Raw genomic sequence first — 17,404 nt, forward strand, 5'->3', positions numbered from 1 at the left:
TATTTCATGGATAATTAATAATATTAAGAGATATCGATAATGAAGTGAGATTAAAAGATAAAAGTAATTTTAAATCAATTCAAAAGCTTATTAATTCCATAATCATCCAATTGAATCATGAAAACAAGATTAAAAATAATTTAATATTTCATATGCATGTGCAGTGAACAATTATGCACTCAATTAATTAATAAGTATATTCCTCTCATATATCATAATTAGAGTTCTAAGGAACTCAAGTCAACTCGATGTTAACTCATTGACAATTTGTTAAGTTGAGTTTATGAGTTCGTGAACAAATTTAAGTCTCTATTTAAGTTTATATATTAAATGAGCTAAGTAATAAAATTGTGAAAGAATAAGAAAAGTAAAGAAAAAAATTTTTATTGATTGTTGATTGATTGAATTGTACTAAAGTGTGTGTTGTAAACTATGACAGTAAAATTAAATATATATAGAGTATTGTCCTATAAAAGATAAAAGCAAATAAAGATAAGATAAAGATAATAAAGACTAAAATTATAATTGAATTTATGTATTCTATTGGGCTGAATTTATGGGCTGTGAGACTTCTTTGTTGTTGTCATGGGCTAAGGTAGAAGAATGATTTAATATGCCCCGCAAGCTGGAGGATGAAAGATATCGAGAACTCCAAGCTTATTGAGATTAAGATGGAAGGGTTGAGGAGACAAAGGCTTTGTGAAGATGTTAGCTAATTGCCCAGAAGAAGAAATGGGGAGAAGTTTCATCACTCCAGCTTGAGCTTTTTGTCAAACAAAGTGACAATCGACCTCTAAATGTTTGGTCCGTTCATGAAAAACTGGATTAGTAGCAATATGAAGAGCACTTTGATTATCACAATATAAAACTGGTGGGCGGATAGGAGAGATACATAAAAATTGTAACAGATTTATTATCCATTGAAGTTCACAAGTTGTGTTGGCAAGTGCACGATATTCTGCTTCAGTGGATGAGCGGGCAACGGTGGTTTGTTTCTTGGTCTTCCAAGAGACTAAAGAGTTGCCTAAGAAGAAACAATAGCCTGTTAAAGATCGCCGAGTGTCAGGACATCCGGCCCAATCAAAGTCATTGAAGCCGAGAAGCTAAATTTCTGATTCTCTTGAAAAAAAAGTCCTTTGCCGGGGCTAGTTTTTAGATATCGTAACACATGCTTGGCAGCTTGAAGATGAGATTTAGTAGGAGTTGCCATAAATTGACTTAATTGTTGAGTGGCATACATGATGTCTGGTCGAGTAGTGGTAAGGTAGATAAGACGCCCAACCAAACGGCAATACACAGAAGGGTCAGATAGCAAGGGACTTTTGTCTTGATATAATATTGTGGAACTATCCATTGGAACAGAGGCAGGTTTAGCACCTAATAAACCATAATCCTCCAAAAGATCAAGACAATATTTTCTCTGAGATAAGCAAATTCTCTTTGCTGATTGAGCTACTTCAATACCCAAAAAATATTTTAAAGGGCCCAAATCTTTAATTTGAAAGTGCTGGTGCAAAATAGACTTAATGGAAGCAAGTTCAGAAATAGAATCGCCGGTGAGAACGATGTCATCAACATAGACTAGAAGTATAGAAATTTGAGCACCAGTAAATTTAACAAATAGACTATAATCAGATAAAGTCTGCTGATATCCATGGGATAGCAAAAGATGAGAAAGTTTGTCATACCACATACGACTAGATTGTCGTAGACCATATAATGACTTTAGTAACTTGCAGCATTGATTTGGGCGTGGAGATGTGAACCCGGGTGGCAAAGTCATGTAAATATCTTCAGAAAGATCCCCATGTAAGAAAGCATTATGGAGTGATGTGGACTACCAGAGTGACGTGGATACCCTGGTGGGAACCCGTGTTTCGAATAACAGACTTCAATCGTGTGGCCACTACGACCGCAATGCGTACAGAACTTAAAGGAACCATCACATCCCGCGCTGGAGGGAAAACCACCGCGACCATTGCCGGAGGAAAAGCGACCGCGACAGCGACCGCGACCGCGACCTTGTGAGGGGTGCCGCGAATCGACGGCGGCAGTGATGGAACGTGGATCGTCTAGAATCCCAGCGGTAACTTGTAGCTGTCGTTCATGTTGGATAACCAATGCAAAAACTCTGGTTACTGGAGGTAATTGGTCTAGGAGAAGTATTTGAGATCGCACTATCAAAAACTGTTCATCCAATCCCTTAAGAAAGCGAATTATAAAATCTTGTGATCTGTGAGATGTTGCTGGACATGAACAGACCGGGAGAGGGCGAGAACTGTCGAGTTCCTCCCAAAGAGACTTCAGTGATGTGTAGAACTCGGTGACAGACAGAGTGCCCTGCTTAAGTGCATAGATTTCTTCTTGCAACTCAGCAATTCGGAGAAGATCACTCTGAGCAAATCGTTCTTTCAAATCGGTCCAGACAGAGGAGACAGTGGCAAAATAGAGGACACTTTGAGTTATAGAAGGGGACAAAGAATGGAATAACCAAGATAAGACCAAGTTGTTGCAACGTTCCCAAGTCGAGAAAAGAGGATCCCCAGGTAGAGGAGAGGAGATAGAACCAGTAAGAAATCCATATTTATTTTTAGAAATAATAACCATAGTGAAGGATCTATTCCATGAATGGTAATTGTTTCCTGTGAGAACAGAAGTAACTAAGACTGAGGTAGGATTTTCGCTTGGATGAATATAATAGGGATTGGTTGTATCTTGAGTTAAATTGGAAGGTTGATTATTCATGGTAGACCGGGGAGTTGAAGGAGTTTTAGGATCTGAATCGGTTGGTTTATCCATGGATATCAGCAGAGCTCAAGAAGAGCTCTGATACCATAATAAAATTGTGAAAGAGTAGGAAAAGCAAAGAAAAGAACTTTTATTGATTGTTGATTGATTGAATTGTACTGAAGTGTGTGTTGTAAACTATGACGGTAAAACTAAATATATATAGAGCATTGTCCTATAAAAGATAAAAACAAATAAAGATAAGATAAGAATAACTAAAGATAAGATAAAGATAATAAAGACTAAAATTATAATTGAATTTATGTATTCTGTTGGGCTGAATTTGTGGGCTGTGAGACTTCTTTGTTGTTGTCATGGACTAAAGTAGAAGAATGGTTTAATACTAAGTTTAAATTTGAATAAGTTTATTCAATTTATTGATTTATAAGTTAATTTGATTATATTATATGATATTATATTATATATTTGTGTTAGTTCATGATGAGCTTGTGGTGAGTTAAGATTGAGTTTTACAAATAGAATTGATTGTTGATGAGTTAAACTATGAGTTTCTATTTGACAATCAAGAAGTTTTGGTGGAATCATTCTCGGAGCATGCTAATCCTATTTGCGATGTTATACATATTTGACTACACCATGAGTTAGGATGATTGTCGCAGCACTGGATCTGTCGCAATGTGTTTAGGGCTCGCCAAAGTATAGGTGTTACATGGTTGTAATTTGCATTTTCGTTATTACAGATGTTTAGGCCACTTATGTCGATGCTACCTGAATGGTGAATTGTTTTGGTTTGGTTATTGTTATTCGATAAGTTAGATTGTCGATATCTATTAAAGAGGAATAAAATTTCGATTAGTGAATCAGACTATAAATATAGGTGTGATGAATCGACATTGAAGATGAAGTCGATATGGTGGCAGAATACATTTTTATAGAAAAGTGGGCGTAGTCAAGGGAGTAGTTATCGCAAAATATTTTGGGGTAAACGGATTATTTTTTAGTCATAAGTGGATTAATAGGTGGCAGCACAGGATTGATGGAAGATACATATAACTAGATAAAAAGTAAGTTTGTGTTAAAGTTATTTATGTTTGGTAATTTTTATATCAAAATAGATTATAGTAAAGTAAATATTGTTTGGATTACACTACTCAAAATTACTTTTAGATAAAAAATTACTAAAATAGACATCAACAAACTCAAAAGTAAAAATTTAATAAAAAATATAATTATATATTTAAAATATTTGAATACTAAAGAGATTACAAGTAAGAAAATAAATGGTAGAATTGATAAAAAAAAAAATTCAATACTAACGTGATTTTCTAAACGAAGAAGTTACAATTTCTAGTTTCTTGTAAATGCAGGTTAAGAGGCAAAATCACTTATGGGTTCAGAGTTTCAAAGAATTGCCAAACATAAAGATCATACGTTCAAGGCACCCAAACGAGCTTCTCTCTTCTCCAACGTGAACTCCAAACACACCCTTAGTGGTTGAAAATTTTCTTCAAAAAAAAAAAATACTTTTACAGACATCTTACTTTCTGATATCTCTATACGTTTTCTTCCATGATTTCTTATTTTTTCTTTTATGATTTCTATACTTTATTTTTATGTAATTTATTTTTTTAACAAGTTCAAGTTCAGTCATTCTACATTCGAAGTTTGTTTTTCATTCTCTTTTATTTACTTTGCAACAAACTTCATATTTCAGTCAAGTTCATTTACTTTTTTGAAGTATTTCAATTTACAAGTCAATTTCATTTTGATTTCTTAGTTCCACATTTAAAGAAAAGAAATATAAAAAATCTTTGCTTCTTCATCATAACAAAGATGAGAGACTTTGATGCATAATAAAAATGGTAACCGCAAAAGAAGAATAGGTTTTGCTCTTAGATATTAGATTTTGAATCATCTCAGATTCTTTCTTGCAGCGAATAAATTCTTTAATTCAAATCGGCAGAAAATTTGTTAAATGAATTGGCATGTACGGTGGGACAGTTTTTAATGTGTCAAAATAAAGTTGTTGATTTTTATACATGATTCAATTGTACGTAGTGCATGCAATTACGAAGTGGTAAGGTCATTAATATGTCTGAAGATGTTCCAAATAGCATTGTGGAATCGAACACTTCAGTGGCGGTTGCACAAATTTTTACAAATGTGATATGACATACAGAAGGAAGCACCCAAAATCTGGAGAAAATGTTAGTACAAATACCGAGGATAATGGGCAAAATACATGCCCTAGAATAGCGCTTCTATCAAATCAACCTCTAGTAATTGCTGAGTGGCCTCCATTTGACCTTCCTCCTGGTTATGTGCCACTTTCCAGGGGTTATGTACCTTCGATTCGATTTAGGAGTGTGCCAATTACGATTAGTAATCAGCCTAATTTTTTTCATTCTGAAATGAGTCGAGATTATCAAGTTGGCTCTACGTCAAATAGCTCCAAGTCACTAGCTGTTTTCGATAGCATATTGATGAGAGTCATCATGATTTAGTTAATTTGTTAACCCAGCAAATGACTACTATCCTTAATCTTATAATGGTTGATAATAATGATAAGTATGATCAGCTAGCTAGACAAGTCAATAAGATTGCTAGCATTGTAGATTTTGATGTTGGCTATGATGATCAACTTCAAAATTTAGGAAATAATAATGAGGAAGGTTTTCCAAATGATCATAATGAGGAGGGTCATCTTCATATTGTTTGACGAGGTCAAAATACTGATAATATTTTGAATAAAGTTTGAGTAAATAGGTGGGGTAATCAATTTCAAATGACGCAGATTGTAGAAAATGTACTTAATCGAGTGGGTATTAATGTAGGATTTATGCATCGGCCGTATTTTGGTTCAGATTTTTCCGAAGTCATGCAAATGGCTAAAGTGCCTAGTGGAGTGAAAAATCCTAAGATACTTACAAAGTTTACTGGAGAAGTTGGAGAATCAACTATTGAGCATATTGTTTGATATTTTGTAGAGCTTGGTAATTTGCCAAACAATGAAGATTTGAAAATGAAGTTTTTCCCATCCTCCTTAATGAAAAATACTTTTACTTGATTTTCAAATCTTAGGCCTAATTCGATTCAGACTTGAGTCTAATTAGAGAATGATTTTCATAACAAGTTTTATCGAGGAGAATTAATCATTACTTTGACAGATCTATTTACATTGAAATGCGAAATTAATGAGTTGATTGATGATTATATGATTCGATTTAAAAATGCTCGTAACAAATATTTTGTGTCAATTCCTGAAACTGAAATTGTCAATATGGCTATCAATGGTCTTAGTTTTGATATGCATCAAAAGTTAGTGAATGTTTATATTCTTGACTTTGCCCATTTAGCTGAAAGAGAAGGCAAGTTGAGTTGATTAGAAAAGAAAAAGAAGCTTTTAGAAAGGAAAATCAAAGCAAAATTTATAAGCCTTTGGCTCGAAAAGAAAACGTTTCATATGTTGAAAAGGAAATCTTGAGTGATAAATTAGAGCATGATTGTATTGAAGTTGATTTGGCTGAACTTAAGAAAAGCCCACCTTATATTTGTTCTTCATTAAAAAAAGATAACTTCTGAAAAAATTAATGAAGCAAAATATAAGTGTGGTCAAAAGCATAGTTTCGATATTACAAAATCGGATCAAATATTTTATATTTTATTAAAAGATAAGCAATTGATTTTACCCGAAGAGAAAAACATATCTTATGTTACAGATCTTAAAGGAAAGTCATATTGCAAATTTCATCAAGCAATTAATTATTCATTCAACTAACAGTTGTGTTCGTTTCAAGGATTTTATTTAAGATCCTTTAAACCGGAGCAGGTTGTCCCAACTCTTGTATAACTTGTTTGTTTCTCTTGAGAAAGCCATGTAAAATAGTCTAGGCATTTTGGAACTGAAGAATATTATAGGCATAGATAGACCTTAGCCATATGCATTATTAGCTTACCTATATAGATAAGAGTTTTTGTATAAATCTGTAAAATCAACTCCCTAACTAAGTTATTGTGCTGTTGTTGTAACTTCCAACATCCAAGTTGCTAGGTTATATCCGTCCTTGATTTTACTCACTCCTTCAATGCTTTGGAGAATGGAAAATATTGGAAAATAAATAATTGATATTGTGAATCATAATAGTTCAGTGAAGTTTAATAATTCGTGATGTAAATTTATAGTTAAATTCAAATCGCCCATCACTACACCAAAAAGAAAGAAAGAAAAAACATAATAAATCAGCATCATTACAGCAACACCAATCAACCATTAACAAAATTTATAATTAGCGAAACTAATTCATAAATTAACAAAATTCCTGCATCTTCAAATTCATATTCATAAATCAATTTAGAAACTAATTCAATATTTCGATTCAACCACCACCATATTTATTTCTAATTAGCTCATAAACCAATCAACAATAAAATTCATATCAATAACATCAAGGAATCAACCTTAAAAAAAAAACTGAAAAAAAAAATATATGTTGTTGTAGAGATAGAGCGTGGACGACAAAGAGCAGAGGAGCAGTTCAGGCAATAAGGGAGGGACAGAGGAGTGGCGCGGTGATTCGCGAGCAGTGGAGCACACCAGGATTACGAGCAACAATGGCGGACGAGCCGTGAACGAGGCAGAGGGTGACGAGCATGTTAGGGACGACGAGCACGCCATCGATGGTGACCACGCCAGGGACGACGAGAATGTGATGGACACCAAGAATGCGATGGACGTCGAGTAGAGGAGACGCGACGACACAAGGGCTCAGCGAAGAACTTAGAACAGGGTGTGACTGTGGGACAAATTGCTAAGAATTATTTTGCAATTTTCGAAATATGAAGGATTTTGTCCCACTAATGAAATTTTTTAGATTCGTCACTTCCAGCAAGTTTAAGTTCAGTCATTTTACATTTGAATTTTGTTTTTCATTATCTTTTATTTACTTTACAACAAACTTTATATATGTTTCGTCAAGTTTATTTAGTTTTTTGAAGTATTTCAATTTGCAAGTCATTTTCGTTTGATTTCTTAATTCGTCATTTAAAGAAAAATATAAAAAATATTTGCTTCTTCGTAATAAAAATGGGAGACTTTGACACATAGTAAAATTGATAAGCGAAAGAGGAGTAGGTTTCGCTCCTGGATATTAGATTTTGATCCATCCCATATTCTTTCTTACAACGAATAAATTCTTTGATTCAAATTTGTAGAAAAATCTATTAAACAAATTGACACGTCTGCTGGGACAATTTTTAATGTGTCAAAATAAAATTATTAATTTTTATACATGTTTTAATTGTACGTAGTGCATGCTAAGGTCATTAACATATCTAAAGAAGTTCCGAATAACAATGTGGAATCAAACATTTCCGTGGCAGGTGCACAAACTTCTGCGAATATAATATCATATACAAAAAAAGTACTCAAAATTCTGGATAAAATGTTAGTACAAATATAGTATTTAGTTAGAAAGTTATGCAAACATTATTTGAAATTTAAAATTATTATATAATTCAATTATTATTAGAATTTAAATATTTAGTTAAAATTGAAATGTTAAATTTATAGTGGATTTTAAATTTTAAAAACTTAAATTTTAAAGATGCAATCNACGTTGTCATAGTTTGATTTTTCCCTTTTCCTTCTTTCTCTTTTAACACAGTTTTGTTCTTCCTTTCTTTTTTAAAATGCATTTTCTTCTTGCCCAAACTAAGATTTATATTATATATGTTTGTGATAAAAAATTTAATCTCCTCTGCTCTATTTTTTTTTTTATTTTCTCTTTCTATTTATACTCTGTCCCTTTTTCTCATGCTCTTACTCTCTACTCTTTCATTTTGCAGATATTTTATGTGAATTAGTTATGCGTATTTTGACAATATTTTTACATTATGCATATTTAAATAATTAAAATATTTTTTTTATATAAATAAAAAGCCACAAATCTAAGTTAAATAATTATTGTATATGCTTCCATTCATTGTGAATCAAATTTGGAAGAAATTAGGGGTATTGAAATTAGAATGAGGTTGGAAGTTATCTACTCAGGTTGTATTTTGAAGAGAATGTGAGAAATTATTCATAGATTAAATGGACACTTTCTTTAGGGTATGAAGTCGCCACTTCCTTTTAATTCTATTTTTTTATATTTTCTTCTAAAATTATTTATAATCTTTATTTATCATATCGATATTTTTTAATACTTTTTTGTTATATCTATAAGGATTGTGGATATTTTCAAAAAAAAAATAATTTATAACTAAAAAAGGACGACGATATCAATTTGAGAGTGACATTATCATCTTTTACTTTTTTTTATATCTTCTTATTTTTTGGTTAAGAGTGAAAATTAGGAGCCGTGTATTTTTATTATTTAACTTCAAATTGCTAAAAATTATAAAATACATATCATCGAGGTGTATTATTGAAAAATTTTAAAATATTCTAAAACATCAGTATTTTAGTCATTTTTAGTTATTAATTTCAATTAATATATATTATATGTATATGTATATTCTATAATTGAGATTAATTGTTAAAATTACTCGAATACCAGTATTTAGATTCTTTCACTATTAACCCACTTGAATAGTTGTGAAAACGAAACCTATCTGTCTGGTTAGACCTAAAACCGCTTACCCAACCACCAAATTAGGCCTAGTTGTTATTAGGACTAAATTTGTGTCAAAATTGGTGAAAAGTAATTTGACTGGTATAGATTTTATGAAAAACCAATGGCTCGGCTGGTTTATAAAAATTAGAGTAAATATCCTATCTGACCCTTGACTTTTTCTTTGTAAGACATAGTGCACTTTAATCATCTTTAAACCTTAATTAGGCTCCACCGTTAAAGAAAATGGACATATCGACTCCTGTTACCAAATGGCAAACGGTTGCCTGCTGACATGTCAGATAATAGTGTCAAGTGTCAACTGCAAATTATTATCAGGACTAAAAACCACTCCTCCTCCCTACCATAAACAGTTTCGAACACAGGAACAAAACAGTTGAACACTATCTTGATTGAAAAACACTAAAGTCTAATTCTTGCATATAAATTTTTACAATCCTAAAAATCCAAACACCAAATACTAAATTTTGTACCAATGCATTAACAACTGAACTCATATCAACTATAGAATCAAGATCATGTCTCTTTTTTCTTGCAAAATACTAAACTTTCAAACACAAAAATAACAATGTAATAGATCTTTTTTTCCAGTACAGTTTTCTAGCAAGAAAAATTCTTAAACATCAATAAAAATGTTAAAGAATTAGAACAATACCATATTAAAATCAACAACTAAAGATCAAACAAAATCAGAAAAATGAACCATACAGATCTAAAACTCTAGATATAATCGAACAAAATTAAAATAAAATTGAAATCAATATTTCTTGGAAAATGAATAATACTTGGATTCTCGAACATGAAAGTGACGGTGTCGTTGCCATCATCACCCTTAATGGTGATGATATCATCATTTTCGACGAACTGTAGAATCTTGGCCATGTTGTTGAGGTTCATCCCATCGAGATGTTGCAGTTGCACTACCTTTGGACCACAGTAGGAGCGCCACGAGAGCAACGTCGCTTGAGTCCATGGCTTTGAGTGAGAACCCAGTTGCAAAGCAATTGAAGTTCATATTGTTCACGAACTCCCTGATTGCTTCTAAAACCTTCTTCAGCAGAGAATCTTAAAAATAGGGGTTTTGGTGGAAAAAAGAGGAAAGGGGGGGGAGGAGGAGAAGGAAGAAGAAAAAGAAAGGTAGAAAGGGGAATTTTAGTCCTGTAACTATTTGAAGTTGACACTTGGCACTGTTACTTGACATATTAGCAAGCAATCGTTTATCATCCAGTAGCAGGTTCGATTTGTCCATGTTTCTTAATGGATGGGGTCTAGTTGAAGTTTAAGAATAATTAAGGTGCGCTATATCTTATGAGGAAAAGGTCAGTCGAATAGAATATTTACACTAAAAATTAAAAACCTTCTCCGATACATTGCCGTTTGCGTTTATTAAAAAAATAAGAGTAAAGTGACAATTAGGTCCCTGAGAATTTCGCGTTCAGACAAGTTAGACCCTGAGAAAAAAAAGTAACAATTAGATCTCCCAAGAAATGAAATGTTGGACATGTTACATCCTTCCGTTAGCCCATGTAACAAAACGGAACGGAGTTGCTTTGCTGTCCCGTTATATGAACTGACGTGTCCATTTCTGCCACATCTGCAGTTGGACGACGTCGTTTTGTAAATTCCCTTCATTTATATTTGTTTCACTTTCCACTTAACCTCCAGTTATCCTTTGTTTTTACCTATTAACCCTAAGGGAGAAGCTGAAATCAAAGAGTCTTGGCTCTGCAGTAACAAAAGTCACGATTCTTCCTTCAACGAACGTACCAGTAAGGAAAAAGACGTCGTCATGGAGACCGGTGTTAGCGGAGACATCCTCGACTCAGGTAAAAAATATTGATGCTTTTGTCAGTTAGTGTATCCCTTTGTCAATTTCTTTCATGGTAGTCCCATTGTTTGGAACGAATTGTTTAATCTTCTACAATGAATGGTGGTCCCATAGTTTTCAACTTATGTTATTGAGCATGACACATTTTTCCACATTTAGAATTATTTATGCATTTGTTGTTACTTTTTGGGACTTTCGCTTATTTGTTTATGGTTGCTGAAACTAATGATTAGCAAAAAGACTAGTATCACTTTACGTTATAATAAAAAAAAAGACAAATATGTTTTTGATTCTTTAGTTAACTGTTGTCCCAGTTGATTCAAATAATAATTGTGTTTCTACTTAGTAGATAGAGGAATTTGCTATTCTTATATTCCACCATAGGGGAAAATTTGTGAGGAACAAACTGGGAGAGTTGAGTTACTGGGATGAGTTGGTTGAGAGGTTTCCAGAGATAGATCTGGATCTTATGAACTTCTTTGACTTGAAGAAATTGTTCAAGAGCTTGGGATACGATAGTTGCAAAGCAATGATATGGTTTGATCCGAATGCTGCTAATTTTGAAGCCAGTTTGCATCTTATTTTTGGAGATTCAGAGATCAATGCTTTAAGGGAGCACAAAATGCAAAACAAAGAGTGTGAGGAGTTCTATATATATTTTAAACATCATATTCTTACTGGTGAAGATGCTATAAGATGTGATGAAGCTGGTGATCTTCCTATTTCTGATGATGACAGTGATGATGATGGTTACGAGAGCGCTAAAGATGAGCTGTACAAGTCCCTACCTCTTGGTTTTGATCAATCAAACACTGATATCAAAGAGGAGCATGCAAGAGTGATGGAAAAAAAAGGCTGCAGACAGTAACCGTTCTCCAAAATCCACAATGATTATGTGATCTCTTTCTTTCATTTGATCAATGTGAACATCATATTCATTAATACCAAAATCCATTATAGATCATACAATGATTCAAAAATACTTATTCATTACTGCATTCATAATAATACAATTATAAATACTACTACATTCATGTATCAGCTATCTAATTTGATTTACTCAAAATTCTTGCTTCACACATTCATAATAATTGCAATTAAAAATATCCATAAAATACACAATATTCTTGAATCTACTACCAGTAATTTTGCTTGGAGTTTTCTGATTTCTACAATCCATTTTCAATCTCACAATTCTCTCCTCCAAATCAATTAATCTATCCTCCACTCTCTGCTTAGAACTTGAACCTCCACATCTCCAATAATATCATTCAATCATCTAAAGAACTTGCAGTATGGCAAATTGTCATATAATAAGAACAAAAAACATACCATGAATGACAGATATGAATTTCAATTCAATGGAACACTCAAAATTCAAAAAATAAAAATAAATTGAATTAACAATTATTCTATAATTTGGACACTCTAAGAACAACCTATCTAAATTCTCTACTGTTGCAAACTTGTATATTATTGCATATAGCTAACAGTTACACTTGGGAGCGATTTTATTGCTGAAATCTCTTCCATGTGTTGAGTCACCCCTATAATTCCAACCGCTGCCTTTATTCCTTTTCCTTTGGCACCTATTGTGCTTCTGGAGCTTTCGATGCTATTCATTCTGTGTTGTGCTAGGATTTTGTTTCAGGGTGAAAATAATTGGGAATTCTTGACAATTAGGGTTTGGGACATGTTAAAGTCAAACAACATTCAAGAACCAATTTGTCCTCATCATTTAGAATAATTCCAATGTGACATTTAACGGACACCTTAATCACATTAACAGTTCACGTCAAGGCACCATTAGTCTTACTAACAGAAAGATGTAATGTGTCCACGTTTTATTTTCTGGGAGATCTAAGATTGCATTTGTTTTTGAGAATATGACAAGACAAGACACTAAGAACAAGACATAAATAATAGAGACACTGAATTTAGTGTTCTTGTATTATGTTTGGTGATAAAGTAAAAACAAATTATGAAAATTTAATTTATTCTCATTTTTTTATTTAAAAAATTTGAGAAAAAAATATAATAATAAAAAGTATAATTATGAAAAATCAATAAGAATAATGAAAAAAAAAATGAAAAATAAGTTGTGTCTCTTGTTAATGTCTATGTGTCCTTCCAGTCAAGATGGACACAAAATATACTAATTTAGTGTATTCGGACCATAGTTTTAAAAATCGGACCGGATCGACCGGTCGAACCGGTTCAACTGTGAACCGACAACTTTAACGGTTGGTTTATTGTCCAAAAGCGGCTAACTAAAAACTGGATGTGAGCCATTGAACTGGCCGAGAACCGGCCGGTCGAACCAGAGCCGGAACCGTCCGGTTTCAGGCCCCCAACCCCAAGCCCCTTCCTTCAGAAATCAGATTTCAGAGAGCAACAACAACGAACTGCTGCCCGCAACCCTAGCTTCCACCACCGCCTTGTGCCTCTATTGCCGCCACAACGTCCGTCGCACCGACCCCTGTTCGCTCTCAGACTCACCAGTCGCAGGCACGCTTTTCTTCCTCGAGCGTCCGACGTCTTCGTCTTCTCACCGTCATGCTAGCCGTCGTCTTCGTCTGCTGACTCTGCTCGCCATCGTGCTCGCCGTCTCAGACGGAAGGTCAGTGCTCACTGTCACCTGATCTTCATTCTTTTTAATGCTCTGTTCGGAAATCAAATCACAGGATGATTGATTATTGAATGTTTTGTGATTTTATTGAAGAAAAACCCTTCCCCATTCCAGTCTCCTTCCTTCGCTCCATTCCAATCTAGTGCTTGCTTGTTCTTCGTGTTTCTTTTATTGTCTGTTCAGAAATCAAACCCTCTTCGTGCTTGTTCTTCGATGGTCAGTGATAGTCGTTTTGTAATGCTCACTGCTAGTGTTCTCACTGCTGGTGTTTTGTGCTTTCATTGATTGATGATGATTAAGTAATGTGTTGCTATTTTTTTTTTTACTCTGTGCTTCAGTTAATTGGATGCTCTGTCAGTGCTTAGTGCTTGTTCTTGGTTGATTGGCTTTGCTCACTACTCTAGCTTGTTCTGGCCTGTTCTTGACTGATTAATCCTGTTACTGGCTTATTGATTGATGATAAATTGATACTAATAAATTGATTACTGGCTTGTTCTTGCTGGTTCTTACTTTTTTTTTTCTGTTGTTAAATTTTGTTAGTGTTTCTTGATTTTGTTGTTAATTATTGTGCTGAGCTTGTTAAAATTTGGTTGAAAATTTTGTTAATTTTTGTTAAAGCATGTTAATTTTTGTGTTAACATTGTGAAAATTATGTTAAAAATTTGATGGTGCATCTTTTAGGTATCTTTTATCATTATCTGAAAACACATTTGATTGGATGCTTGGAAAACACTTAATACTATCAATGTATTAACTATTAAACAAACATGTTTTATAATTCTATAATACAGCAATAAACATGTTCTATAATTTTTATTGTGTTGATGATTTATTGATTGTTTTTTATTGGGTTGATGAGAGTCGTTCTATAATTTATTTATTATTTTATTTTAAAATGGTTTTTCCGGTTGGATCACGGTTGGACCGGTTGAACCAATAAACCAATAAATCAGTGACTAGAGCGGTTTGATGACCGGTCTGGTTCTCAAAACCTTGATTTGGACACAATGTCTTTGTCCATGTCTTATATGCCAAATACGATTTTGTGTCTCTGTATCCCTGCCTCAGTGTCTTGTTTTTGTAAACAAATGCAACCTAATTGTTACTTTTTTTTCCTCGGAGTCTAACTTGTTCGAACGCCAAATTTCCAGACACCTAATTGTTACTTTACTCAAAAAAATAAAAGATAGAAAGCCCTATTTAGTAATTTCCCAACGGCAAATCCCCAACCTGAAGTCACTCTCCCAAGAATCACAGATTCACATTCACTCGCTCTCACCTCTCTACCTCATTCATCGCGGTTCCGCATGGTCACCGCCGAACACAACCGCGGCCAACGACGGAGGTCGTCACTTGTCACTCCCCTCTCTGGCTCCTCTGCCTCGTTCCCGCGTCGCCAGTGTCTGCTCGCCTCTTCCTTCTCCGTCTGTGTCGTCCTGGCCGCCTTGGCTCTGCCGTGCCTCGCCTGTCTCTGCCTCCACCCTCGTGCCTCGTCTGCCTCTGCTTCCTCCGTCATCATTCTGCACTGTAGTGTAGGTGAGTTTTTTTTTTCTGGTTATTCTTATTAATTTGTTTTTTGTTGTTTTAATGTATTGATGTTAATTGTATTTGTAGGTAAAAGTGATTGTTTTAATTTGTAGTAGGTTTAGATGAATTGTATTTGTATGTAAAACTAATTGATTTAAGTTGTTCTCTTTGTTCTTTTTCCATTCTTGAGGCTAGTATACTAAAGTTGGAGAAACTAAGAGAGATAATAGGACAGAAAACATTTCATTAACACTACAAAATTTGTCTCCTAGCTTGATAATCAAATGATGATGATTCAATAAAGGGTCTTTCTTCTGGTGTTGTGTAGCACTCCTTAATTTCCTTCATGGATTAATCACTTTGCAATAGTTTGATTTGGAGGTCAGTGGTAATAAGAGTTTGTTTTAAAAAGAGAGAAAATGGGAAGGTTTACAATTAGAGGACTTGTACCGTGAAATATTAACTTTGAAGGATCTTTGGCAAAGGAATTGGACTGATAGAAAGCTAGAATCAGGGAGGACATGAGGGTGTTTTGGTTTACATCTGTAGGCTTTAGTCTTTGCTATGTGCTTATCTGTTAGTTTTAGTTTGTTGTTTATGTTTTGAGGACTGTTTTCTGTTTGTATCTTATTGCTGTGTTTGTGACCGGGTGTGTTTGTGCCTGGATTTGTTGATTTTGTACTGCAACATTCACCCCCTTTCTATGCGTTTCTTTGTGAGTGGGTTCAACTATCGGATAAAAAAGAGTTTCAACAGGGAATTTTCATTTGAGTTGAAGTTTTTTTTTTGTTATATTTGTCTTGTTTTTCATTCAGGAAGGGTCTTCTATGTTCTGTTCTTTGGCCCTTTTGTTATGCTTTGCATGTTTAGAACAAAGATGCTAAAAAGTGGAAAAAAAAAAGATTGTGTGACAGTAGAAGATATATTGTGGCTCATAAAAACATAATTACAAGTCACAGTCACACACTTAGGCTTTTCTAGAGGAATGTTCATGTTCACAAAAAAAATATTGGAATGCTGCTATATTAGTTTATTTTCCAATGGAATATATTTCCTTGAAAAACAAAAAAGTCATAATTTCAGCCTTTGCATTGTTACTTTAATTTTCAGTGTTTTCTTTGTCTTGATTAATCTCTAGACAATTGATTATCTAAGTGAGACCGGGTCAACCGGTGGGCCTAGTGACCCAAGAGTATGGCCAATTCGATTATCAGTTTGGTTCTAATAACTATTCCCACTTGTAATCGATTGTTTCCATTGAGGTTTAGTTATGAAAAGTGCATCAATCTAAAGGGTTATTTTTCTTCCAACACTACCAGATTACACCTCTACTTATAACTAACTCCTGCATCATCTCTCTTTTTCCAGGACCATAAAAATTAAAACAGAAATCTTGTGAACTGCAGTTAATAAATCGAAGTAAGTTCTTTTTTGGCCAAAATCACTGGCCATGGACGACATATTCGATTCTTCGCTGAACTTGGAGGAGACCCACTACAAGGAAGGATACAACCAAGGCTATTCCGAAGGTCTCGCCGCTGGCAAGGAAGAGGCCAGGCAGGTGGGCCTCAAGGTAGGCTTTGAGGTCGGTGAGGAGTTGGGCTTCTACAAGGGCTGCATTGACCTCTGGGTCTCTGCTATCCAGGCTGACCACGCAGTGTTCTCTTCTCGGGCCCAAGCAGGTATCCGGCAGATGGAGGAGCTGCTCCAGAGGTACCCCATGATGGACCCGGAGGACCAGCACGTGCAGGAGATCATGGATGAGTTGAGGCGCAAGTTCAAGATGGTATGTTCTTCGCTGCACATCAAGAAGATCGAGTATGATGGGTACCCGAAAGCAGCTGCTTCCGACGCCAGCAGTCTTGAGTTTTAAAGGTGTTTCTTCTTTCTACTGTTGTAGACTTGCAGCATCTGAAATTTAGTGAGGATTTTCCTTCTGGGGCTGAAAAGTTAGTGTTTGGTTCTGGGTATGAAAATGCCCCATGGATAGGTTATGAACTTATGATCATCTTTAGTAACATCAGATCCTGCTATGATCTA

The 17,404-nt window shown here is 34.3% G+C and overlaps 2 protein-coding genes across 3 annotated transcripts; one reads left to right on the forward strand and one right to left on the reverse strand.

Moving 5' to 3' along the window:
- LOC107632648 lies at positions 1,780–2,799 on the reverse strand. The gene has a single exon (XM_016336318.1). It carries the CDS (start codon positions 2,797–2,799, stop codon positions 1,780–1,782), a length of 1,020 nt encoding a protein of 339 aa, XP_016191804.1.
- On the forward strand, positions 13,548–17,398 carry LOC107629894 (oral cancer-overexpressed protein 1). 2 transcript variants are annotated; one of them, XM_016332836.2, is made up of 3 exons: positions 13,548–13,828; positions 14,989–15,373; positions 16,733–17,398. In XM_016332836.2, exon 3 carries the CDS (start codon positions 16,815–16,817, stop codon positions 17,235–17,237), a length of 423 nt encoding a protein of 140 aa, XP_016188322.1. In that variant the 5' UTR covers positions 13,548–13,828; positions 14,989–15,373; positions 16,733–16,814; the 3' UTR covers positions 17,238–17,398. The 2 variants fall into 2 exon arrangements, with proteins under 2 accessions (XP_016188322.1, XP_016188323.1); XM_016332837.2 differs by lacking the exon at positions 14,989–15,373.

This window comes from Arachis ipaensis, chromosome B03 (genome assembly GCF_000816755.2).
Source record: "Arachis ipaensis cultivar K30076 chromosome B03, Araip1.1, whole genome shotgun sequence".
Lineage (NCBI taxonomy): Eukaryota > Viridiplantae > Streptophyta > Magnoliopsida > Fabales > Fabaceae > Arachis > Arachis ipaensis.

Bases quoted from the DNA above. Each gene is read 5' to 3' on its own strand.
- LOC107629894 (XM_016332836.2), top strand. From the start codon at position 16,815: ATGGACGACATATTCGATTCTTCGCTGAACTTGGAGGAGACCCACTAC.
- LOC107632648 (XM_016336318.1), bottom strand. From the start codon at position 2,799: ATGGATAAACCAACCGATTCAGATCCTAAAACTCCTTCAACTCCCCGG.